This window comes from Malus domestica, chromosome 16 (genome assembly GCF_042453785.1).
Source record: "Malus domestica chromosome 16, GDT2T_hap1".
Classification (NCBI taxonomy): domain Eukaryota; kingdom Viridiplantae; phylum Streptophyta; class Magnoliopsida; order Rosales; family Rosaceae; genus Malus; species Malus domestica.
This window is the reverse complement of record NC_091676.1, coordinates 2,990,328-3,015,289: the sequence shown is the minus strand read 5'-3', so window position 1 is coordinate 3,015,289 and position 24,962 is coordinate 2,990,328. Positions and strand designations below refer to the sequence as shown.

Here is a 24,962-nt window from a genome sequence, read left to right as displayed (position 1 = left end):
TCTCGTGTGCCCACACATCCAACGAAGCATCCTCATCTCCGCTACACCCATTTTGTGTATGTGTTGATGCTTCACCGCCCAACATTCTGTGCCATACAGCATCGCTGGCCTTATTGCCGTCCTATAAAATTTTCCCTTGAGCTTCAGTGGCATACGGCGGTCACACAACACGCCGGATGCACTCTTCCACTTCATCCATCCAGCTTGTATTCTATGGTTGAGATCTCCATCTAATTCTCCGTTCTTTTGCAAGATAGATCCTAGGTAACGAAAACGGTCGCTCTTTGGTATTTCTTGATCTCCGATCCTCACCCCTAACTCGTTTTGGCCTCCATTTGCACTGAACTTGCACTCCATATATTCTGTCTTTGATCGGCTTAGGCGAAGACCTTTAGATTCCAACACTTCTCTCCAAAGGTTAAGCTTTGCATTTACCCCTTCCTAAGTTTCATCTATCAACACTATATCGTCTGCGAAAAGCATACACCAAGGAATATCATCTTGAATATGTCCTGTTAACTCATCCATTACCAACGCAAAAAGGTAAGGACTTAAGGATGAGCCTTGATGTAATCCTACAGTTATGGGAAAGCTTTCGGTTTGTCCTTCATGAGTTCTTACGGCAGTCTTTGCTCCTTCATACATATCCTTTATAGCTTGGATATATGCTACTCGTACTCCTTTCTTCTCTAAAATCCTCCAAAGAATGTCTCTTGGGACCCTATCATACGCTTTTTCCAAATCTATAAAGACCATGTGTAAATCCTTTTTCCCATCTCTATATCTTTCCATCAATCTTCGTAAGAGATAGATTGCCTCCATGGTTGAGCGCCCTGGCATGAACCCGAATTGGTTGTCCGAAACCCGTGTCTCTTGCCTCAATCTATGCTCAATGACTCTCTCCCAGAGCTTCATTGTATGACTCATTAGCTTAATACCCCTATAGTTCATGCAATTTTGTACGTCACCCTTATTCTTGTAGATAGGCACCAAAGTGCTCGTTCGCCACTCATTTGGCATCTTCTTCGTTTTCAAAATCCTATTGAAAAGGTCAGTGAGCCATGTTATACCTGTCTCTCCCAAAACTTTCCACACTTCGATTGGTATATCGTCTGGGCCTACTGCTTTTCTATGCTTCATCTTCTTCAAAGCTACAACCACTTCTTCCTTCCGGATTCTACGATAAAAAGAGTAGTTTCTACACTCTTCTGAGTTACTCAACTCCCCTAAAGAAGCACTCCTTTCATGTCCTTCATTGAAAAGATTATGAAAATAACCTTTCCATCTGTCTTTAACCGCGTTCTCTGTAGCAAGAACCTTTCCATCCTCATCCTTGATGCACCTCACTTGGTTTAGGTCCTTTGTCTTCTTTTCCCTTGCTCTAGCTAATTTATAGATATCCAACTCTCCTTCTTTGGTATCTAGTCGCTTATACATATCGTCATAAGCCGCTAACTTAGCTTCTCTCACAGCTTTCTTCGCTTCTTGCTTCGCTTTTCTATACCTTTCACCATTTTCATCGGTCCTATCCTTGTATAAGGCTTTACAACATTCCTTTTTAGCCTTCACCTTTGTTTGTACCTCCTCATTCCACCACCAAGATTCCTTTTGGTGTGGGGCAAAACCTTTGGACTCTCCTAATACCTCTTTTGCTACTTTTCGAATACAACTAGCCATGGAATCCCACATTTGGCTAGCTTCCCTCTCTCTATCCCACACACACTGGGTGATTACTTTCTCTTTGAAAATGACTTGTTTTTCTTCTTTTAGATTCCACCATCTAGTCCTTGGGCACTTCCAAGTCTTGTTCTTTTGTCTTACTCTTTTGATATGTACATCCATCACCAACAAGCGATGTTGATTAGCCACGCTCTCTCCTGGTATAACTTTGCAATCCTTACAAGTTATACGATCCCCTTTCCTCATTAGAAGAAAATCTATTTGTGTTTTTGAAGACCCACTCTTGTAGGTGATCACATGTTCTTCTCTCTTCTTAAAGAAGGTGTTGGCTAAGAAGAGATCATATGCCATTGCAAAATCCAAGATAGCTTCCCCATCCTCGTTTCTCTCCCCAAAACCATGGCCACCATGAAAACCTCCATAGTTGCCTGTCTCCCTGCCCACGTGTCCATTTAAATCTCCTCCTATAAATAACTTCTCCGTCTGAGCAATTCCTTGCACCAAGTCTCCAAGATCTTCCCAAAATTTCTCCTTCGAACTCGTATCCAACCCTACTTGAGGTGCGTACGCACTAATCACATTGATAAGTTCTTGTCCTATTACAATCTTGATTGCCATGATTCTATCTCCTACCCTCTTGACATCTACAACATCTTGTACCAAGGTCTTGTCCACGATGATGCCAACACCGTTTCTCGTTCTATTTGTGCCCGAATACCAAAGTTTAAACCCTGAGTTTTCTAGATCTTTTGCCTTACTACCAACCCACTTAGTTTCTTGTAGGCACATAATATTTATCCTTCTCCTCACCATAACTTCCACTACTTCCATAGATTTTCCCGTTAAGGTTCCTATATTCCACGTTCCTAAACGCATTTTGCTCTCTTGAACTCTACCCTTCTGTCCTAGCTTCTTCACCCTCCCCCGTCTAATAGGATCAAAGTACTTCTTTTGTGTGTCCCGGGTAAAGTTGATAGGAGCATATGCTCCCAAACAACTTTGAGTGGAGTCGTTCGAAAAGAAGTTTCTATGGCCCCATTGCTCATTTAACACTGCATCCGGGTGCCGATGGAGATACAGCGACCCTTGCTCACTTATCACTGTGCTCGGGCCACACAGCGCGCCACTTACGGGTGACGCCCTAGCTTTAGCGCGATTTTGTTCTGGATTCATTTTCATAAGGATTCGACGTGATCATGGAGTGCCGGCTGCGACTACCTGACGCCCTCCCCCTCCTCCTTTATCCGGGCTTGGGATAAAAAGATAAACAGAAAGTAATTGTTTCTTTTAGCATAATAAAAATGCATAGTATGTTCTGTCACGAACCACGGGAAAAGTATAGTGCACTCGGGATCCAGCAGGGATTGACAAATGTTGAGTCTGAACATGCTCTACTAAACAAAAATTTCCTTCAAGTTCTGTTGTTACTTGGATATTCAGTGAACACTCCGCAGACTGGGTGCTCTTATTTTCCAACTCAGTAGTAGTATGCAAAAAGAATTGAAATCACATTATTTTTACTTATTAGTAAGGGGTTTTAAGTTCGATTATCACAAAAAACGAATTGAAATCACATTATTGTCAATTCATTGTGAGGCTAAGTTCAAAAAAGAAAAAAAAAAGAAAAGAAAAAAAGAGAGGAGAAAAGTCAATCTCTTCTTCATCTTTCTTATTGTTTATGCTTTGTAGACGGTGTTTGCATTAGAGCCTAGGTGGTTGTTTTAAATCTTCAAGCCAGGTCTAATTTTAAAACGGGCTTGGTTCAAGGCCCCTTTAAGATCAACCAAAATTGAATCCACAGCCCATATGTTACTTCCTACGTTTTTTGTTGTTGTTTAAACTAAAGTAAATTGTAGTTATAATTCCTTAACTTTAACTCAATTAGAGTAATAATCTCTCAACTAAAAATTCATTACCAATGGTTCCTCAACTCATCGAAACTTGCAGCTATGGTCCCTCAACTAAAAATCCATTACCATTGGTCCCTCAATTTTAATTCAATTGAAGAAATGGTCCCTTAACTTTAACTCAATTGTAGCAATAGTCGTTCCAACATAACTCGTTTTGACACAATTTTTGATGTAGTTGACGAAAAGGATCATAATTACACACTTTGATGAGTTGAGGGGCCCTAATTATATAAATGATTATTCCAACATAGCTTATCTTGACAAAATTTTGACGAAATTGATGAAAATGACTATAGCTACACATTTTGATAAGTTAAGGGACCAATGGGAATTGATTTTTAGTTGAGGGATCATTGCTCCAAGTTGATTAAAATTGAGGAACCATTGCTACAATTTACTCTTTAAACTAAATTGAAGATACATTGACCAAAAAGAACTAATTGAAAATACATTAAAATAATTAATTTCTAGAAAAGAAAATCAGCAATGCAAAAAAATCAATTTATAAACAAATAATGTATCAACGCTTTATTTTTTAATAGAAATGATCAATATACGTGATTGCACTTTCACCCATTTTATGATATATGGCGATGATGGCAACATGCCATATAATATACTAATTTTTTATATTTTTGTGTGACAGTTTATACCATGTGCACGTGTTATATGTATAAATATATAGTTGATATTGTGTGATTAGAAAATTTTAGAGGTCTTGGACCCTTGGTCGAGGTTTGACTGTATGTCCCTCTTGTTTGTATTTCTATTTTTATTTTAATAAAATTAAGGGGTGATCGGTGAACACCTTCATCACATCTTTTAGGGAACAAAAATAAAAAGGAATTTTAACGAAAAACTTTCGGTACTGTTCATTTTAACGAAAAATCATATTTGTACACTAAAAATGCAATCCTGGTACTATTCACTTTACCCTTTATTTTGTCCTTATCGTTAAAACTCAAAATTTTCAAGCATTATTTTTCCTAAAATAAAAGGAAAACAAGAGTAAGAATTAGTGAAATTCATCTGCTTCCAAGATTTTAATATACATAATAAAAAGATCATACAAACTGGATGTTTCATTGATAATTTTATTAATCCAAAGTAGATATTCTTCTCATATCTATACACTAAAATGCCAGCATCTAGTTACTAGCTATATTAACTAATGACTAATGACTACCTGCCTCCGCACTAATTATTTAATTAACAGATACTAATTAAGCCAATTGCGCCTTATTGGCAAGCTCCACTTGATTTTCTCCAGACTCGGCACCTTCTTTCTTTACGACCTGAATCGACTTAAACGTATACGTTTTGGCACAAAATATGTAGTAAATAAGATTAACAACTTGTAATACCGTGATTAACCAATAGAAGTTCTCCAACTTCCCTTTGTTCAAATTATTATCCGGCAGCCAGTTCGATCCATTAGGGCCAGCACTAAATTTGTGCACCAGTGACACCAAAATAGTGCTCACATAGTTCCCGACAGAGATAGAGGTCGAAAACAGCGCGGCAGCGGTGCTTCTCATGCTCTCCGGCGACTGGTCATAGAAAAACTCGAGGTGCCCGATTGACATGAATGCTTCAGCTATCCCATGAAGGGCATACTGAGGAACTAACCAAAACACTGAAATGGGGATTGTATCATGAGGATGATCGACCAACCCGTGTGCAAAAGCCGCCTCTTTTCGCTTTATTTCTACAAATCCGCCGACCAATGTGGCGAATATCGAAATGAAAAACCCTATTCCCATTCTCTGGAAGTATGTTATTCCCCGCTCTAGCCCGGTGAACTTTCTAGCTACCGGAATGAAGAGGCGGTCGTACAATGCGAGGGTGGAGAGCATGGTGACTATGGTAAAGACTGACATGGAGCCTGCAGGGATTTCAAAGGACTTTGTGAGGTGCCTGTCCATGGTTTTGGCTTGTTGGAGTACGAATGTGCCTTGTTGGGCATAGGCTGTGGTGAGGAGTATTCCTGTTCCCCATATAGGTCCCATTCTGATCACGGATTTCAGTTCTTCGATGCGATGAACGGTGTTGATCCTCCATAAGTTTGGTGACTTGAGATTGTCCTCCTCCGTCGCGATCGCTGCTTTGTCAAGAAATCTGCATTATTTGATCACCATACGTAATGTTATGGTTTAGGGTGATGTTATATTGCCAAACAGTCTAGATATCAAGAAATCTGCATTAATTAACTGTTCAGATTCACAGTCTTATGTAATATGAATTCTATTAAATCTAAACTGTCTATCAGTTAACTAATGATTTAGATTCACACACATGTGAAGCTAAGTTGAGCCACGGTGTGGAAATTTCAAAGGTGACTTAGGAGGTGGGTGGGGATGAATCTGAGTCTCTGCTAATGGAGTAGAAGACGCGAGACATCTGTTACATAGCATAAGAACAACAGTGACAGAAACACAAGTGTGCGGTGCTGCTGCTCAAGGAAGATAAAAGGATTGTGGTCCCTACATCAAAAACATATATGAATAATGCATGGACAAAATGATCTAGTCCTTACCTGCAACATGATTCCACCTAACAACAACCATGATAATTTGGTGATGATGGTGGTAGTCATATCATCCCTTCTCGGTAAAAGAAGGGGGACAAGCCAATTTCGCCAAGTAATTAAAAAAGCAGGTAAAAAGTACCACAACACTTTGAGAGAGAGAGAGAGAGAGAGAGAGAGAGAGAGAGTTACTTCAAATGCTTGGTGTGAAGAAGCTTTCCACCAATAGAAATAGGACGGTCAAGTTCATCGTTCTGGTACAACATTCTAGGATCAGACACCATAGACAGCTTTCTCTTCTTGTAGGCAGCCACCGACACTTGTATCAACCGGGTAAACGGACTCCCGGCCGGAGCCAAGTTCCGGTAAAGCGGGTACCCGATCACAAACGCAATAACTGAGAGAAACATGGCTATAGTTGGAATTCCAAGTCCCCAACCCCATCCAATGTTGTCTTGAATATACACAAGCACCGTTACAGACACTAATATTGATACCCCCATCACAAAATAGTACCAGTTGAAGTAGTTCCACGTCTTGGTGGTTTGTTTTTCGTCATTCTCGTCGAACTGATCCGCCCCGAATGCCACGACGCAGGGCCGGATTCCTCCCGACGCGAGTGCTCCTAGTAAGAGGGAGACATACAGAATTGCTAGCTGCCATCCGTCGGCTTCTTCGCAAACTTGGTCGTGGGTGCATGGGGGAGGTCTCAGTTGTGGAAGTACTGCTGATACTGTTAAGCAAATCATTCCCTGGTTCATTGATTAATTGTACAAATACAAACGTTAATAGGAATTAATATTTAATTAATAAACAAATAAATTTGACAAGGTAATTTAGCACTATTCTAAGAGCCTGATTTGTGACATTGAGTTAAAAAAAATTCAACTCAATCATATTGGATATACTTTTTAGTAATTTTAACTATTTAACTTTGTGACAAATTCTAGATCATTGTTCTTTTTCTTATACTCGAGTCACGAAAAAGACTCCATGGTGTTGATAAGAACTTTTGAGAAAGTACTTCAAGCACATGCATGAGTAATATATGAATTATAAGCCCTTATGGTGTTTGATAACTAAGAAATAAAACTTAAATATTATCTTAACCAACTAAATTGCATGAGTAAATATGATATTAATTAATCAATTGAGTTACAAACTTGTACTCAGTAGTGCATGATGTATAGCTATATATATATATATATATGTATATATATATATATATATGTATGTATAGAGAGAGAGAGAGAGAGAGAGAGAGAGAGAGAGAGAGAGAGAGAATTACAATCTGGTATATAATGGAAGAAATAGTGATAGTCCAGAAGCGGCCAATGTAGGCATCAGAAATAAAGGCGCCAAGCAAGGGGGTCAAGTTTGCAGTGCCACCAATACTGGTAAGGGTGTTGGCTGCTTTTGTTAACGGCATATGAAGCTGCGTTGTCAAGTAGCTTATCATGTTTGCATGGAATCCCACCACAGCCAACTTCTCACAAACCTCATTAGCTACACACGCACAAATCCAACAATAACAATAGACTGATTAATAACATAGTTAATTAAAATCAAAATAAATTAAGAAAGAAAGAATAAGAAGTTGACAACGGCAAGATAATCTATGCTAAATTCATCTAAATATAGAAAAATATCCAAACTACGGTGCAAAGAAAAGAGCACACTGTCGTAAACTAAACTCCAACGGAAATTTGAAAACGGTAAATATTATTAGCTCTTACCAAAGATGAAGGGCATTGTGACCAAGCCTCCCTTCTTCCTTGCAGCATGGCTGCTGCCTTGCTCCTCCATCTTCTAGTTTTGGTCTTTCTCCTATACTGCTTTAAAGTGACCAACGAAGCTCCATTATTTATAGGCAATGATATGAAGGAAAGGATAGAGTTAGCACTTAGCAGAGTAACTTGTCTGAGTTACGCTTACGCCTACTACTCTTTCATGTATACGTGGCCACAAATGTGTTCCATAATATTGATGGTATTATTGTTAATTATTGTATATTTCTTTTTATTTCTTTTTTCTTTTTGTTTTGTTTTGCGAGTGTGGGTGGGGTAGGCAAATTGTGGCCTATAAAAAATGGTCAAAAAAATATGGAGTGCAGCAGAGATTTTGATTTTTGACAACTTTTGAAACCAAGACAAAAGAAGGTAGCATGTATATGGACAGACGAGTATTCCAATTTACAGTTTTCATAACTTGTCTCTTGTAATGCCGAGGGACTGGCGCATGGCTTTAATTTCCTCACGATTATTGGCAAGCTGAAAGGCTTGTACCAAAAAACTAAAACAATAGTCGACTATAGCTAGCCATACATGCATTTGAAAGCTTCACTTCTATATTTGTTTTTCTATTATTACAAGTTAGATTAGAGGAGAAAAAGAGATGAGTTTGAATCCGACACACAAAGTTAAAAGATCAAAGTTATCAATCGAGTTAATCCACCACTTACAAATGCGATATTTCTTATTCTTTTACCCTATATCGATTGTGGACTGTTTTCAAAAGAAGGGATTCACATTCTGGGCTTTTTAAGGTTTTATATATTTCTTCTTATGATTTTCCCCAGTTATAGATTACCTAAAACCTAATTGTGTCAATATATATGGGAAAGGGGTCCTATCCGGATACCTTCCTCTTAATCCATTAAATCTGAAAATCCGGACACGATTACAAACAGGAGTCCACTTTAAAGGAATTGCTTAAGGGGAGGGATCCCCATTTTTTCAAAAAAATGGGGACACGCTCCCCACCGTTGGATTTGAATTAAATGAAATCCTGTGGTTGAGATTCTATGGCCTGTGTTTTAATCTCAACCACACAATTTCATTAAAGTCAATCTAACGGTGGGGAGCGTGTCCCCATTTTTTTTGAAAAAATGGGGATCCCTCCCCTTAAGCTCCCTGCCACTTTAAAAGTTATAATAACTTTCCATATATGTGCATGTGTCAATTCTTGGCTACTTCCCTAGTTAGGCTCAATCCCTAGTTAAGGTACCTGAAAATTCTTTTTTATCTCATCTGATTAAGTGTGTTATATATTATTGCAGGTCCTGGCGGTGTTCACTGTTCATAAATATATAGAATGATTTGTTGCATTATTTCTTTTGTTCGGTTACCTTCCCTCTCTTCCTCCACATAAGAATTTTTTGCTATAGTCTAAAGTTATTATAGACGAGTCATTTAATGAAACGGTCTAGTAATATTTTTATTTTTTTTATAAGTGAGAGATCTTAAATTTAAATCTCGTTGACGATGACTAATTAATAATCAATTTCAACTCTTAGAGTAAATATATTGTTGTATAAGAAAGTTATTCTCGACAAAACATGTATAGGGCAACACTATATTAGTATATATGATGTAATTAATATAATTACACGTTTTTGGTGTTATATAATCAAGAACAGGCTATTCAAAGATGAGTAGGAACTCTAACTCAAAATTTTTTGTGTTCGAACCACAAAGTTTTGTACTTATGATTAGAACCGTTCATATTATAAATCACACTGTAAAGATCATCTCTGTAAAAGATGAATTAAAACTAAAGTTGTTTTGTTAATCTATTTTAGCGAATACATAGATGGTTCGTAATGCTTTTACCAATTCCGTTAATTTATTTTTATACAGTTCGATGACTAAATGACCTTAGTTTTAATTGATTTTTTACAGACGAGATCTTTATAAAATGATTTATAATATGAACGGTTCTAATTATAAAAATGGAGTTCTATAAATCGATAACGAATAATATTTAGGTAGGCAAGATTGTTCGATGGAGGTGGATTGTCTGCCCTCCCATTTCCATAATCTTTCCATCCCTCCTGTTTGTGTGGTCACAGTTAAGTCACGTCAACATTTTATATTGATTTTTTTTTATAAAAATAATAAAACAAAAAGTAATATGAATATAAAATGTTAGTGTAGTTTAACCGTGACCACACAAAACAGATGGGGATGTGAAGAATATGGAAATAGGAAGGCCGACAATCCACCTCGTTGTTCTATAATCAATTTGTTTACTATGCACTTAAATATCAATCAATCATTCCTTTCGCTTTTCGGCCAATTTGGGAACTAACATTAATTTTTAGAATTTAGATATCTTGGCCATGGTGCAAATCAAAATGGTCATGAATCATGATCTTTTGTAAAACAAATTAAGTGAAAAATGCTTTAGGTTAACCAATGAAATCATTTTTGTTAACTAAATATGCCTGCAATATTTAACATGAAGTTATTAAGACAGGTCTACAAATAAAGATAAAAGTATATATAACTAAAATTTCTGCACTCGCTTTTTGCGAGCGAGAAGCTTTTTCTAAATAAAGATGAGTTCAAAATATATGACCATTTGTCAAGCAATTATTGAACAACTTCAAATCGCATCATGATTCACATGGATGAGAGGTTTTTCAGTGTGACTGATACATAGGGTGATACATCACATGTTACTATACAAATTGTGGGATATGTGTGCTAAACTGTTAATAACTTAAAAAATAAAATTTCTCACCACTTCTATTAAAACACGTGATGTACCATTTGTGTTCCCGTCACAACTAAAAGTTTATTCACATAGATCGCTTAATAATCATCCAAATTAGGCTTCTACGTCGCAGATTCTTGCCATCCTCATCAATATCTTGAACATCATTATTAACTAACTATTGATGTTGTTTTATATAATATTAGTTCACGGAGGACCTGGACGCATTTTAATTTCCATGTATAGATCAAATAAGTTAAGCCAATAAGTCGATTGTTCACACTGACACTGTGGGGGATTCCATTTATCAATGCAGCCAAGCATTACACGATGGGGCAGGAGAGGAACAAACAAATATTGAAACACAAAACTACAAAAAAAGCCGTAGCTAAATGATAGAAGGCGTGAAAGGCATAGTGCGCTTGACGTGAGGCATGACGCTGGCAAGAGGTGGTGAACCGGTGAAAGCTGAAAAAGTCACCAAAAGCAAACATTTATAACAAATATAATGCCTTTTATTTACGCATGGATGTGTTAATTCAGTCGTTTATGCGTGTATGAGTAATTTTTTTTATAGTTAATCTGAACATAACTGGATTCAATCAACGGTCGAAAATATTGCTAGCATGTAAAACATAACATGAGATGGTAATCACTAATCAGTGGAAATAATTAATCTTAAGATAAATCATATGTAGATAAACTTGTTCACCTACATATGCATGGGTAATGGGTATTAATTGGCCTTTCAAATATTCCGGCGGTATCGTAAGTAACAGAGAGGGTGGTCGATCACCCACTACCCAACCACGTGTCCTACAATACCTTTCCAAGTGTAATTCCATAAAATGACTCAGATCAACGTGACTGTACGCGACTCTTTCTAAATCACTCGGATTTTGATTGTGATTCAAAGAGATCAGTGGGGTGGGCTAGATGGGGTCCTGGAAACCAGTGTGGTCCTTGCTCTGATAAAACTCTCTGGCTCACCGGTTTTGCTTAAGTTATGATTTTTGTTCTTAGGGTTAGGATGATTTCGATGTTTTTCTTTTCTTTAATACAAATTTGAGTTAAAGTAACGTTATCAGTTTGTCATAATAGTTTCTTATATCGAATTTTCATTCACAAGAGTTAAAATTAATATTTCTCACCTATAAGGAAAAAGACATTTTGCATTGTAGTTAATATGACTTTTATGTAATGAATATATTTATATACACACACACACATATACAGTGCATCACCTAACAAAACGTGATTGCCTAAGAGCAACTCTACCGTTACAAAGGCTCCCTAGGGCTATTCACTATTTAATCCACCCAGTGAATAGTAAATGCCCTTAATGAACAGTAACTGCCTTTTGTATCTCCACCTCTACACTGAATAGTCCTGGCAATAGGCAATAAAATATTAGTATTTTTTATTTATAAAATAATTTTATTTGTAATTTCTAATGCAAAATATTAGTATTTTTTAAACTTTTTATTCACATAATTAATCTCTGTCATTGGATTAAAAAAATTTTGAATTCCAACCCTCCAAATGTGGCACAACGATAAGATTTCAGATTTTTTTACTGTTTTTTTTAATTTATAAAGACGAATAATGTGGACCGTTGATCTCAAATCCAACGGCAGAAATTAATGAAGGTTTTAAAAAAAATTTACAGTTGGAAATCCAACGGTCCATAAAATGTAGCCATTGAAATTCAACGGACGTGGAGAAGCCACGTGGCTTCCCCAACGGTAACATTTCAAAAAAGTGTCGTCGAGCCCCACGTCTAAAAACATGTCAGATGACGCGCCACCACGCGCGCTTGAAGCGCACGCGCCTGACGCAAAAAACATATAGACGTGGCTGACGTCGCCTTAGCGTCAGCCTTGCGTCACCTGGTCATCAGGCTCTCGGGGCAGCTACTCGTGCCGGGCCTCTCCCTCGGGCTCAATTGCTAGCGTGGGCTGGACTTTGTTGCTGGGGCGATGTGGCCCTGTTCGAGTGCCTATCCATCGGGCTCCAGCATACGCTGAAGCTACTCTAAAAAGGGTTAAGAATAGGTGACATAGGGTTAGTTTGGAAAGAGCTTCAAAATGAATTAAAGTACTTTTAGAGAATATGATTAGTAAAAATGTAAGGGCTCGTTTGGAAATGTTTTTAAAATAACTCAAAACGTTTTTGAGAAATTGCTTTTGGGTTGTAAAAAGCACCAAATTTGTGCTTCTTACTTTAAGTTTTTTTTTGGATCCAATTGGTTTTTTACTAACTATTGATTTCAAAAACATTATGACTAAAAACGCTTTTGGTCATTTTAAATACACTTCCAAACGAACCCTAAGTCAATTCTGAAAAAGCATTTCATGCTTTCAGTCATTTTCAAAGTACTTCCGAACGTATCGTAAGTTAATTCTGGAAAAGTATTTCAAGTGCTTTTGGACCCCAAAAATATTTTTTCTAAAAGCATATTCAATCATTTAAAAGTACTTTTCAAACAAGCTCATAGTCTAAGATGTGAAAGTATAATTGTTGCAAAAACATATTCAGTCATTTAAAAGTACTCTTCAAACTACATTTCATACAAGCTCATAGTCTAAGATGTGAAAATATAATTATTGTAACTTGCAAGGGTGGTGGATGCATATGACGTTGACGGGTAGGGAGCTTTCAATCTTTTAATATAGTATTGCAATCATACACATGGATAGGTGGTATGATTTTCACCCGAAAAGAATTTGGGAACAAGAAAAAAGATAACCATAATAAAGTTTAATTGTTTCCTATCTACAAAAACCTAATGAAGTTTGTTAACTGTAAACCCTTGTGATGCGAAAGTGTGAATGTTACGTATTAGATCGTTTGGTTATAACAATGTGTTAGTCTATTTACATTCAAATATAAACTTTACCAAAACAAAATTAATAATAATAATAAAAATTAAAAAAAAGAGAAGAAAACTGAGGTAAAAGAAGTAGGTTTGTTATGGACGGTATATGTTGTTGAACTCTCGTCACCAATCCACTGAAAGATAGAGATTACATACAATTATCCGAATTTACAAGTGCTTGAGTGAATCAGGTCCTCCGATGTTTGTCTATAGACTCCAAAGGCAAAACTGTAAAACCTATACATATCCACTCTCTTATTTTCCATCGACGACGATGCTCTAGGAGAAGACTAAAACACCACAACTCCATCGAGAGAGGAATTTTTTTGGCTCCGGACTACTTCTTTCTATACACCAATCAAGAAAAAGAGTCAATGAGTCAAAGAACCACACCGTATGTTCACTTTTCATGTTGCAGGCGTGAGAAAGAATAATGCAGGGTGTTGTTATTCATACACTCATTTTTATCTTTAACATAATTTGTTAATTTATGTTTATTGATCATCTTCAATTCATTCGTTTAGACGGTTGAAGAAGCGTGTGTGGAAAGTAAAATAAGAGTATGTGGACAGCTTCATCCTAATTTATTTATCTACGTATAGAGGGCATAATCTTTTTTTCTTGTAAAGTATAGAGGCAGAATCAAGCAATCCCTAGAGATTTTCTGGTTTCTTTCATTTCGGGCACTTGCTGGTTGCTGTATCTAAAAATATTTATAGATACTAAATGTTGGACTAACTTAGACCAGGCAGTAAATTATTTAATGTTGTTGAGAGTATTAATCCTAAATTGAGAAAAAGAAAGGTTTTGTATGTGCTTATAAGTAGTCGGGTTACTTAGTTTTGTGATGGAATCTCAACTTTCTTCGAATGCACAAAAACACAACGATGTATATTGTGCTTCATTCGAAGTTGAGTTACGTCCAAATAAATTATTGTTTCCACATACGACGATAATGCGACTTATGTTGAGAATGAATCTCACATTAATAGAAACAGGAACCTTACAAGACCTTTTAAGTAATTAAGCTATTCCCTTATTGCCAAATAGTATTATACTGTAACCTCAACTTTTCCAATGGTACCAGAGCATTGCCCTAGTGTGAAGCCAAACAACAACACCTACTTCACGCCATCCATTGCAAGACTTATAAGAGGTTAAACTATTTTTCATATTGACAATTGATTTTACAGTGAACCCTCAACTTTCTCCTAGTTACATGATTAAGTTGTCATCGTTCATGATTCAAACCCAATATATAAGTCATGCCCTTCCTTTGCGATTTACGGTGGGATGCATTATATTATACAATACAGTGAGTCATCGTTGAATATTCAGCACCTTGATATCGACTTCGAATATGCAAGATTGGATTTGATTCCAGACATACCAAAATACAAAAAGAGCACTCCACCTCTTTCTATTATTTGCTGTACAGCTGCAACTTAAACGACGAACCAAACATAAAAAATGGAAGAACAAACGACGTACCACCTCACCCGCGCGTTTTCTGTGTTTGCTTCATTGACAGATCGAAGAACAAAAAGAAGTAGGTCAAATATCTTTTTAGGGAGAAAGTAGCCAAGTAGGCAACTCCTAGTGAAAGATTATATATAATGTGTATATAATTAACTCGCATGCTAAGCAGGATTGACTGGGAGTGCGCCTGAAAAATCTTATACACCGATAAGTAGCAAAATTTGAAAAGGATGTTCATTTGTAAAGCGCTTATACAAAAGCACGAGATTCTGAATTTTGATCTAACTAGTTGATTTCACGTTGAGTTCAAACTCCTACCAAAGTTTATCTCCTTCGCAACAGGAGTAAAACCTAGGAACTTTTTTACATCGAGAAGGAGCAGAACTTGAGTGACGGTCCTCGGCGTCATTCCCAACACACCTCTAATAAAAACATAAACTCTATTATTTGCTCTCCTCTCATTTTGTGTGTAAATTTTATTCTCGGTTTTCTTCGACTGTATGGTAAATCCTTGTGAATGTAAGGCTATATAGGCACTGCCGACCATCACATTTTCTCGTCGATTATTATTACTACTATTTTTTTTATTGTTTTTGTGCGGCTTTGTGGTCTTCGTTTATCTTTGTATTCATTATGGCTAATTTGGAAGATATTGCGACAGCGCACTGCAAATAAGATTCAAAACCATGCGTTCACACTGAATACTGCGACGGCGACCGTAAATTTCTTGTCCTGCATCCAATATTTGTGTGCCATAGAATGTGTGGCCTTCGCCTTCCTGATGTTTTGTGACGATATTTGGACCAAGACGGACCAACAATTGATCCCACAAAACTACAATTCAAAATACCGGATCCCACTCTTTATGAGCAAGGACGAATCCACCTTGGGACCCCCCAAGCTCAGAAGTTCTTTATGGAAGAGATGGTGTTACCAATTGAAAATTTGAGATGCCCATTGCCCTTAAAATCTGCCCTTCAATTGCTAGACGAATTGCTATGAGCATGTGTCAAAAAGCTCACTCAATATATGTTGACATCTGTCGACGTGCTCACTCGAAAGCTGTTGGCATTTGTCGACAAGCGTGCAATAAGACTTGACAAATTACTTGGGGCTATCAAGGCTCGATGAAATGCCATTTGCATGCTATTACGTCCGAAAAAATTTGTGCTCTAACCGCGTTATTCTTACTGACCCTCCCCATAATATTTCTTGTATCCGCCGCTGCTTGTGAGAGTGCCTAACCAATCACATGATCAGACTATCCTACTAAAAAATTTCTTGTCTTGCATAGATGGGAAAAAAAGAAGAAACGAAGAGAGCAGATTTGCGAAGAAGTTATATTCTTGTGCATTACAGACAACCCACATATAATCCAAACTCCAAACTAATAAGGGTTAAATGTGAAGGGGAAAAAAAGGCAATAGATCTAGAAATGGAGGCCAGAAGAGGGGTTCTTCAAATCTTTTTCATTTTTCAGATGACGGGTTGGACCGGTGATCTTCCATAGATTTTAGTCCTCAAATTCATGCATGTGGTCTAAGAGGTAGTTGGCGGCCAATTCTTCGTTCTTGTTGCAGGCAAAGAACACCTGCAATACAATTGCTCGAGCGAACCCCATTGCTTCAAGCTGGGCGAGAAAAGAAATCGTCAATGAGAACGAAAATTGTCTTCTTCTCAAAGAAGAGTAGGAAACAAATCATAAATTGTTAAACGAATATGACAACTCTTAAAACCGGAGAAATCATGAGTTCCTAACATCATTCAAAAGAGTGGATACAGTAGCCACAAGAAGAAAATTAAAACTTCTGAAACCATCAAGCCGATCAGGTAATGAATGTAGAAATGTTTCCAACAAAGCGCCACACGTTTCTAGGAAGATAGAACAAGACCGAAAGACTTTCAAACCCTTGAGGTTAACGATTGGACATTCATCAAGTTCTGTAAGATCCCTACTTTCCTCGTAACGTGTATTTGCTTAAATGAAAAATACACTTTACAATTGATGAATTTCAGTTAAGTTTGTTCAAGTAGAGGTGACCACAAGGCTGTATGTTCTGTTTTCATCTTAGATATGTTCTATTGAAACACGTTCCAACTTGTTATTTAACATAATTATAACTACATTCCTATGCACTGCATCTATTTAATTAACAGAGTAACAAAGAAAAGAAAGAACTTACACGTTCTATAGCTTCACGCTCCTCACGAGTGATAGTTATTGCCTGTGGCACTGCTGCATCCCCCAGTACGTTCCTGAAACAAATTGAACAATGTGCACCATAAACGTGCGTAAATGTTAACAGACATGTAACCAACATGACGCCACTAAAGACTAAAATACTACATAGAAGGTAAGATAAGCTCCTTACCCTTCTCCACCTTCAGCAGGTTCGTTAATCAGGCGAAGGAAGTCAGCCTGATGCGTGCCAATTAGCCTCACTAGATTAGGGTTTTGTTTCCCCAACTCTTGAAGCATAGGCTGTGACCAGAATAATATAATGAGTGCCAAAAGAAGATGGTAAATACATCACATTTGGGTGGGAAAGAACCTGCAATATTTGTGGATTAGCCTGCACCATAGATCGCAAGGCTTGGAACTGAAATAAACAACACCAAGTACAAAGTTATAAAGCAGGTTTTTAATAAAAAAATTTAGAAAGGAAACCACAATGTTTAAGCATGGCTGTGTGCACAGATGTGCACACACGCACAAGCAACATATAGAGAGAGAGAGAGAGAGAGAGACCTGTTGGTTGTCACGAAGAAAATCAAGATTGCCTGCACCACCAGCACCCACGTTCGGAAGGCCCTGCTTCAACAAAATTCAAGTTTACCTAAAGAAAATTCCCTACCATAATTTGTTAGAGTTCTGCATAAGAAGTACCTGCGGAAACAGATTTAAAGGATCGGCATTAGGTCTGCTTGGAGGAGCGGATGCTGGTTGTGCTGGAGGGTTTGTGACTTGCTCACTCACAGGAATAGGGACTGTAGGTGGAGCTTCAGGTTGCTCAGGGATACCCTTCAAGAAACACGAAATTGACATCAAAAGGAAAAGACATCAATAATCCAAGAGCAGGGATAACTGCTACTCTTTGGTTCTGAAAATCACTACCATCAACAATTTTTTTTATCAATAATACTACTCAACCTTGTTACCCTTGTTGAAAGCTTAGGACATAATTTGGAAGGTATATAACTAAAAGAGGTAGATCAACTTGTAAATTTTTCATTACAACATCTTCGCTTACAGAATAAAGATAGTCAATAGCTCTTGCTGGGTTGTTGAATGCAGCACGAAGAGCACGTACAACAGTATCCCTGTCCCACGTCCCTCCACCCATATCTAGAATTTGCTGAATTGTTCCCTCCAAGTTAGTTCCAGCTACCAGATCAGATGCAGCTTGGCCGTAAGAATCTGCTTGTGAACTGCTTCAACAATTACACTGAATTACTTTTAGACAAGAAAAGAATATGCAAAGCCAATAAGGAAGGGGTGGGGAGAAGCAGAGGTAATACTAATTACATGAATATGAAACACATGAGGCTCCAAATTTCAAACAGAGAGCATCACCAGAAGGAATAATAATACTCACTCCGTGGTAGGGGAAGCGACAGGAGCAGGTGTGGTAACAGGTGCAGGCCTGAGAAATTAAGATAATAACAAACAAAACATGTATAAAGAAAGATGAACAACATGTTGTTGCTACACCTAAAACTTATAAAAAAAATAATGGCATGAAAGATCTCTAACTCACAGTGCTGAGGCTGCTACAGGGGCCGGAGTTGCCGTTAATGTCGCAGTTGGAGCACCAGTATGTGCACTTGGCTGTGGTGCCTGCACATATTTTAAAACGAGCATCAGGTATATCTTCTCCCGAAGAGTAGAATGAGGGAGAGAATTTACAAAAGAACATCATTTCACCCAGAAAATTTGAGGCTTTCAACTTTTTAATATCAAATACCAGCCATCCAAGTTAACCATGTCTTATGTTTAAACATTACAACGATTGCATATAAGCACTCAACACGAAAAGTACCCTAATTTGTCAGCCACTATAACATCTTCTAAAGAAAATCCTTATAAATTTTGTCACACTAACAGAAGATGCCTATCTCAAGAAACAAATTTAAGCATCAGAATTTTAAAGTTTAGCCTGCGAGCATTCGGAAACAATTATATGTTGCCGCACCATTCTCAGCCAGTATGGGACTCTGGGTTACTGAACCAATGTAAACAATGACAAGAGGATGAAACACTTACCTCAGTTGTAGCCGCTGTTGATGCACCTGAACCTTCACCGCCAGGTGGGCTCTTACTCTAGCATTTTTAAGTAATATAAAGTCAACAACCATTAAACAGGAGTTGAGCATAATAACAACTTGTGTCCGTTCAACATTTTTTTTTTGTCAGAAGCTTGTCACATTCTAAACAGACAAAGAAAAAACAGATCAAGCAACATTATAGAGACTAAGGTCTGAGCTGGTGGGAGAAGGAATTTAAACTAGACAAGTAGTTAGCAACTTAGCATAAATCAGATGTGAAAGAACCAGGGTATTCCGATGACATCACCAACTTCAAGGAACCAAATTTTACACAAAAGTATTACTAGAGTTGCTAACTAAAGGACATGGAAGTTGATGATTTGTTGATTACTTAAACGTTGATAAACGTGCTTATTCCTATTGGTGACACATCATTTAGTTTGCAAATTTAGTCTCCAAACTTAGTCTCCCTAACATTACTCTTAAATTACTAAATCGAAGAAGAAACCATTACCTTAGTCAACATTATCACAACAAAGCTATTTTCCGCAACTTTATTTCCGTCCAACGTTGTGTCATCTTTAAGCACTTTTCCTTGATGAATTAGCATCTGTTGTGAAGCAGGGTAAACATCTGAACCCTTACAAGCTTCTATATGTTTCTTCACATCAGCAACCTAGAGAGAATATCAGTTGGTCATGATTATCGTATCTTCGATCAAGTAGTCAGCGATTTCCGCGTAGCAGACAGCAAAGTAAAATTATAATTTACAACACCAACAAACTACATTTCCTACAACTAGAAAGCTCAATGCTATTCCAAAGTCTCCCATACAGCAAAATTCATAAATTTCAAGAAAAACAACGATAAGAAAATTGGCAAACAAAAAACAAGGATTAAATTAATAATGGAAACGTAAATTCACAGATTCCAATTCCACTATAAACTAATCAAAAACCTAAGTCCAATTAATCTCTTCAATTCTTAATGCTTACACAAGCAAAAGCAGAAAAATAATCTCTTAATGCTTACACGCTAATCCCTTACCAAATAACGAAACAAACGGATATTCGAAACAAAAACTCTAGAAAGCACTCCGAATACGATCACAATTGAGCATTATTTCATGCAAATTATGAAATTAACACGAAATTAAAAATTGAGAAACTAAATTTAATCAGAAGGATTGATGCTAACCGTGTCCTCGGGCTTCACTTCGAGGTCGAAGTGCGTGCCCTTGAGAGTCTTGACGAAGATCTTCATCTTCTTCTCGACGGAATCGCCGCCGCCCGTACAGCCTCGGCGGCTGTGATCCGTAATGGGTTTCAGAGAAAGAAGCCGAATGCGCAAGTAAAGTGAAGCAGCAGCAGACAAAAGTCGACAAAAATCCCAAATTTTCTGGTTTATATACAGCGGTCACTGGTCCTAATGCATACGCACTTAAGGGAGAATGTGAAACGCGTGCACTTGAATATACGTTGGATTTGAAGTGAGAAGGTGGCGATGGGCGCGTAGATTTTGAAATTAAAAAGAGGCGCGTTGCCTATTTTGGGGAACTGGTGAATATAGCGAGCTTGATTTTTGTGTCTGGTGGCTCTGATATCACCGTTTGATCCTCGCAGGGTATTTTTGTCATTTGCAACTCATTTGATGTTTTTAGTGCCTTAATTTGACGTTTTAGTACCTTAATCACGTTCCTCCTTTAATAAATGGAGATGGATTGTCTGCCCTCTCCTCCTCATACCTTCTTATTTTGTGCGGTCACGATTAAATCATGTCAATATTAATTTTTATCTTATTATTTTTATAAAAAAATTAATATAAAATGTTGATATTTTTTAACCGTAATCGCATAAAACTGCAAGGCATGAAAAGAATATGGGAAGGAAAGGGAATCACAGACAATCCATCTCCTTAATAAATTTGGTAATAAGATGTTTTAGCAATGCTAGATGTTGATAGCAAGTATTAAAAGGCCTCACGACGAGTCCACTATTGTATTTACCTTGAGTTGTCTATGCACCTTTTTACTCATTATTATTTCTATTTATTGCGGCGATTTTATATTATTTAAAATTTACGATAGCTGATAAAATCATGTCATGTAAATAAAAAAACAGAGGAAAAAAGGGCGAGTGGGATAGGAGGAGGGTGTGTCGCATGTGTAGCCGTGATTCTAGTGCAATCATTGCCATGTATGGCCAAATATAATGAAGGATAGGCATGCGTACACCGCTTCTATTTGTTTTCCACTTCAATTATTTTTATGCTTCAATAGTTTGCTTATTTCAATTGTTCGATGTTGAAATTCTACTATAAAATTAATTGACAATACGGAAAGTAACTCAGCTTATTTATAAGTTTAGGGCCTCATGCAAGTTCCTTCATGTTCTCTATGTGGGATTCATTTCAAACCTAATACGAGCACATAGGACAACCTGTTATGACGTAAAAAAAGTTGAGGTTTCACCACAAGACTAATAGGCAATATTGAAAGTAGTTCAACATACTTTTATACTCTTGTAAGGTCCCTCATCTCTCTCATGTGAGATTCACGCTAATAATTATTATAATATTGTTTAATGAAAATAAAAATTTATATTTGGAACATATGTTAACATCAAAAGGTTTTTCTTTTGAAAATACTTTGCTCCTGCCTTGGTACACCTTCACCATATGAATTAAACGATTTACAATACATGTCAAAACCATAATCATTCTTTTTCTTAAAACACTGTGTAAATGTTTTATTTGCAAAAAAAAATATAAGTAAATTAAAGATTCCTTAAGTATTTTTTAGCAGAAAGATTAATTAATCACTCATATATCAAATAAACGATCGATTGAACATAAAATTTAATTGTTATTTAATTGTCGATTGTTTGAGTTTTAATGGATAAATATCAATTCTTAGTTTTTTTTTTTCATAAATAACAGTTATCCTTTAGAAAGTAATCGATTCAAAATATGCCACGTGTATGGGAAAAATTTAAAACAATTAGTCCACCAACTTTGATGACATTGTATAATATATATGGGCCTCTTTAATTTGGGCCACTTAATTAACCAAAAAAAGAAGTTGAGCCCACTGCTGGAATCATGCCACATCATCCCATTGAATCCTCCATACAAGGAGAGATTTTTCAATGTGACCATCACAAGAGGTGATATATCATGTGTTCCTATATAAATTGTGAGTTATGTGTGTTAAAAGGTTAATAACTTAAAAATTAAAATTTTCTACCACTTGCATAAAAATACGTAATGTACCATCCGTATTCCCATCACAATTAAAAATTTCTCCCATACAAGGCGGCCTTAGAAATCCCCTCGTTTCATAAAATTCATTGAACATCATAATTTTGACAAACATCAACAAATTATACATATAAACAATTTCTTGTCCTCCAAATCTATTCAGTGAGGTTTATATTATTATTTTTTATATAATAATTCAATGGTTTCGACCTCATTATTTACAAAATTAGAATTTAAAATCTCACTTATAATTGAAATAAATATAATTAAACCGTATACTAAATAGTTCAAAGTAAGTAATTGTAACATCCCAAACAAATTATCACGCGGATGATTTAGGAATAATTAAAAGGCTTTTTATATTAGCATCTCAAAAAATGTTAAATGCACCCCATATTAAAATTTAATATTAATGACTTATTTACTCTACTATGTAATGACAATTTTGACCTTCTTAGGTTTAAAAAATAATAAAAATTTTATAAATATACTACAAATCTCTTTTAACATATTATTTATCTATTTCAACTATCAAAATCCCTATCATTCTCCATTGTTGAATAAAATCCTAAGCAATGAAACTATAAACATGTTGATTGAGAAAAATTATTTTTGACGAATGGAACACGAAATCGGTGTTTCGAAAGCTTTGAAATCATTATTATTGTAATTGAAAAACATTCAAATGAGTCTAAACATTTTTTTAAATCATTCAATTTGAAATCATTCGGCAAACTAAAGTTCATATAGTTTGAAATCATTCGATAAAATAAAAAATGAGTGTTATAAGAATTGAGAAATGTATAAAAAATGTGGGATGTGTGTAGAAAATGTAAGATGTATATTAAGAATGTGGGGTGTGAGGGTATTATGGGGAAGGAAGTGGGGTGTATTAAGATAATTTTTAATTGAAAAAGTAAATATAAGGTGTATTAAGTACGTAGAATTTATTCAACAATTTATGAAATGCTAATATAATAAACTTAATTAAAAAAGTTACACGTGTTAACCAGGTCTCAGGTTCGCTCCCACAACTAGGTCTCGGTTTTGAACCCTCCTTCTATCGTTGTCTTACATAAAATAAAAATAATGCTAAATCAAAATTTCAAATCAAATTTTGTAAACAGTGTTTAAATTGTGAAAATTCAAAAATCTTGTCCTCCTAAGAGTTCAAATTGGACGAGATAAATCTAGGAATTGGTCAAGCATCTGAATGAGATAATGGTAATTTCACATATATTCCCAATAATCTTGATTTAATTAAAATTAACCAAATAAATTTTGCTTAATCCTTTAACAAGAACAGATTCCCAACAATTTCCTTTTTCAATTTTTCTTTTGGCGCCAACGAATTTGTTTGTGACTCTGTCATCTTCCATATCAGCCTAAAGTCCCAGTCTAACTGTCCTACATATTTCTTTTCACGATCCCCTTTTAAAAAAAAATTATAACAAAAAAAAAATTTACAGATCGGACCGGCGTTGTATTCCGACCAAGCGGCACCGTTACGTTTCGAGCTACTGCGCCGGCAGTGTTTCGAAACGCCACGAAAACTCGCCGTAATCAGCCGAGTCAAAATACACGTCGTTGTTTCCGAACAGCCCGTCAAACGCATCGTATTCAGATCCGCTATCGTGAAAGTTAATTTTATCTTGACTTCCTAAAAACAACGAGTCGTAACTCGGAACGGGATCGTCGAACCGCCATAGATCGTCGGCACCGGACAAGTCGGACGAAACTCGTACCAACTCGTTTTCTCCGCCTTTCGCCGCCTCGTCGCTGAAGTTCTCCGACGGAGGCAGGCCCAGCTCGTCGTCCGAAGCTTCTAGCAGGTATCCAAGGTCGGGATTTGACTCGCCGGACTCTGACGTCAGGTCAACCACCGGCACGGAAGCTGGATCGGTCTCCGATGCTTGCTCCGTATCCGATGCCGGACGCGGCGACGACCGACAAGAATTTGTTGCAGCAGCTATCTCTTCCTCGAAGCTCCTCATGACGGAGTCGAGGTCCTGAGCCGTGGGATCGGCGTCCGAGTCGTCGAGAAAACCCAGAAGGTCTTCCCTGAGCCGCTTCACCTCGGCCGAGTCGTCCGAGTTATCTCGGACCCGCTTCTTGTTATTTGAGGTGTAGTCCTCCATGTGTGAAATATTACCAATCGCAAGAGAGAGGAGAGTTTTTCAGATGAAGCGTGGGGATGTGGTGGTGGTGACAAAGCGAGGAGAGAAGGATTATATAAGGGGACAATGTAGAGAGAGAAAGTAGAGAGAGAAAGGAAGAGTGTGTGTGGTGATGTGACGCAGGGCGCGTGGGATGGAATACTTAGTCCATCACGGACGCCTTGCCTTTCTTTTCACATTTTTTTCCCTTTTTTATTTATTTGCTTTTTTATATGGTGGTTCCCTGTTTCCAGATTTGTTTCTATTAACTCGATTGAATTCCGGGTTGGAGTCCGGTCAGTCATGGGTCC

At 37.0% G+C, this 24,962-nt stretch overlaps 3 protein-coding genes across 3 annotated transcripts; all 3 read right to left on the bottom strand.

The window, feature by feature from the left end:
• Positions 1–4,605: 4,605 nt before the first annotated feature.
• LOC103402709 (protein NRT1/ PTR FAMILY 3.1) lies at positions 4,606–8,099 on the bottom strand. The gene is made up of 4 exons (XM_008341460.4): positions 7,854–8,099; positions 7,406–7,623; positions 6,310–6,869; positions 4,606–5,708 (listed from the first exon to the last, which is right to left on the bottom strand). Exons 1-4 carry the CDS (start codon positions 7,921–7,923, stop codon positions 4,814–4,816), a joined length of 1,743 nt encoding a protein of 580 aa, XP_008339682.3. The 5' UTR covers positions 7,924–8,099; the 3' UTR covers positions 4,606–4,813.
• Positions 8,100–16,241: 8,142 nt separating this feature from the next.
• LOC103431823 (ubiquitin receptor RAD23c-like) lies at positions 16,242–20,758 on the bottom strand. Its single transcript, XM_008369992.4, has 12 exons — positions 20,435–20,758; positions 19,752–19,913; positions 19,236–19,292; positions 18,730–18,809; positions 18,568–18,615; positions 18,223–18,400; positions 17,859–17,993; positions 17,721–17,783; positions 17,524–17,571; positions 17,344–17,453; positions 17,155–17,227; positions 16,242–16,601 (listed from the first exon to the last, which is right to left on the bottom strand). Exons 1-12 carry the CDS (start codon positions 20,498–20,500, stop codon positions 16,485–16,487), a joined length of 1,137 nt encoding a protein of 378 aa, XP_008368214.3. The 5' UTR covers positions 20,501–20,758; the 3' UTR covers positions 16,242–16,484.
• A 3,254-nt stretch (positions 20,759–24,012) lies between these two features.
• LOC103402708 (uncharacterized) lies at positions 24,013–24,633 on the bottom strand. The gene has a single exon (XM_008341459.4). The coding sequence runs from the start codon at positions 24,631–24,633 to the stop codon at positions 24,013–24,015; it is 621 nt and encodes a 206-aa protein (XP_008339681.2).
• Positions 24,634–24,962: the final 329 nt, after the last annotated feature.

What these genes read in the sequence shown, in the direction of transcription:
- LOC103402709 (XM_008341460.4), bottom strand. Translation starts at nt 7,923, where the DNA reads ATGGAGGAGCAAGGCAGCAGCCATGCTGCAAGGAAGAAGGGAGGCTTG. An exon ending in CACAATGCCCTTCATCTTTG is followed by an intron (nt 7,624 to 7,853) that starts GTAAGAGCTAAT and finishes GTGCGTGTGTAG; the next exon opens with CTAATGAGGTTTGTGAGAAG. An exon ending in CTTCACACCAAGCATTTGAA is followed by an intron (nt 5,709 to 6,309) that starts GTAACTCTCTCT and finishes CAAATAATGCAG; the next exon opens with ATTTCTTGACAAAGCAGCGA.
- LOC103431823 (XM_008369992.4), bottom strand. Translation starts at nt 20,500, where the DNA reads ATGAAGATCTTCGTCAAGACTCTCAAGGGCACGCACTTCGACCTCGAA. An exon ending in AAGTGAAGCCCGAGGACACG is followed by an intron (nt 19,914 to 20,434) that starts GTTAGCATCAAT and finishes TATTCTCTCTAG; the next exon opens with GTTGCTGATGTGAAGAAACA. An exon ending in TTCTTCGTGACAACCAACAG is followed by an intron (nt 17,572 to 17,720) that starts GTCTCTCTCTCT and finishes TGTTTATTTCAG; the next exon opens with TTCCAAGCCTTGCGATCTAT.
- LOC103402708 (XM_008341459.4), bottom strand. Translation starts at nt 24,633, where the DNA reads ATGGAGGACTACACCTCAAATAACAAGAAGCGGGTCCGAGATAACTCG.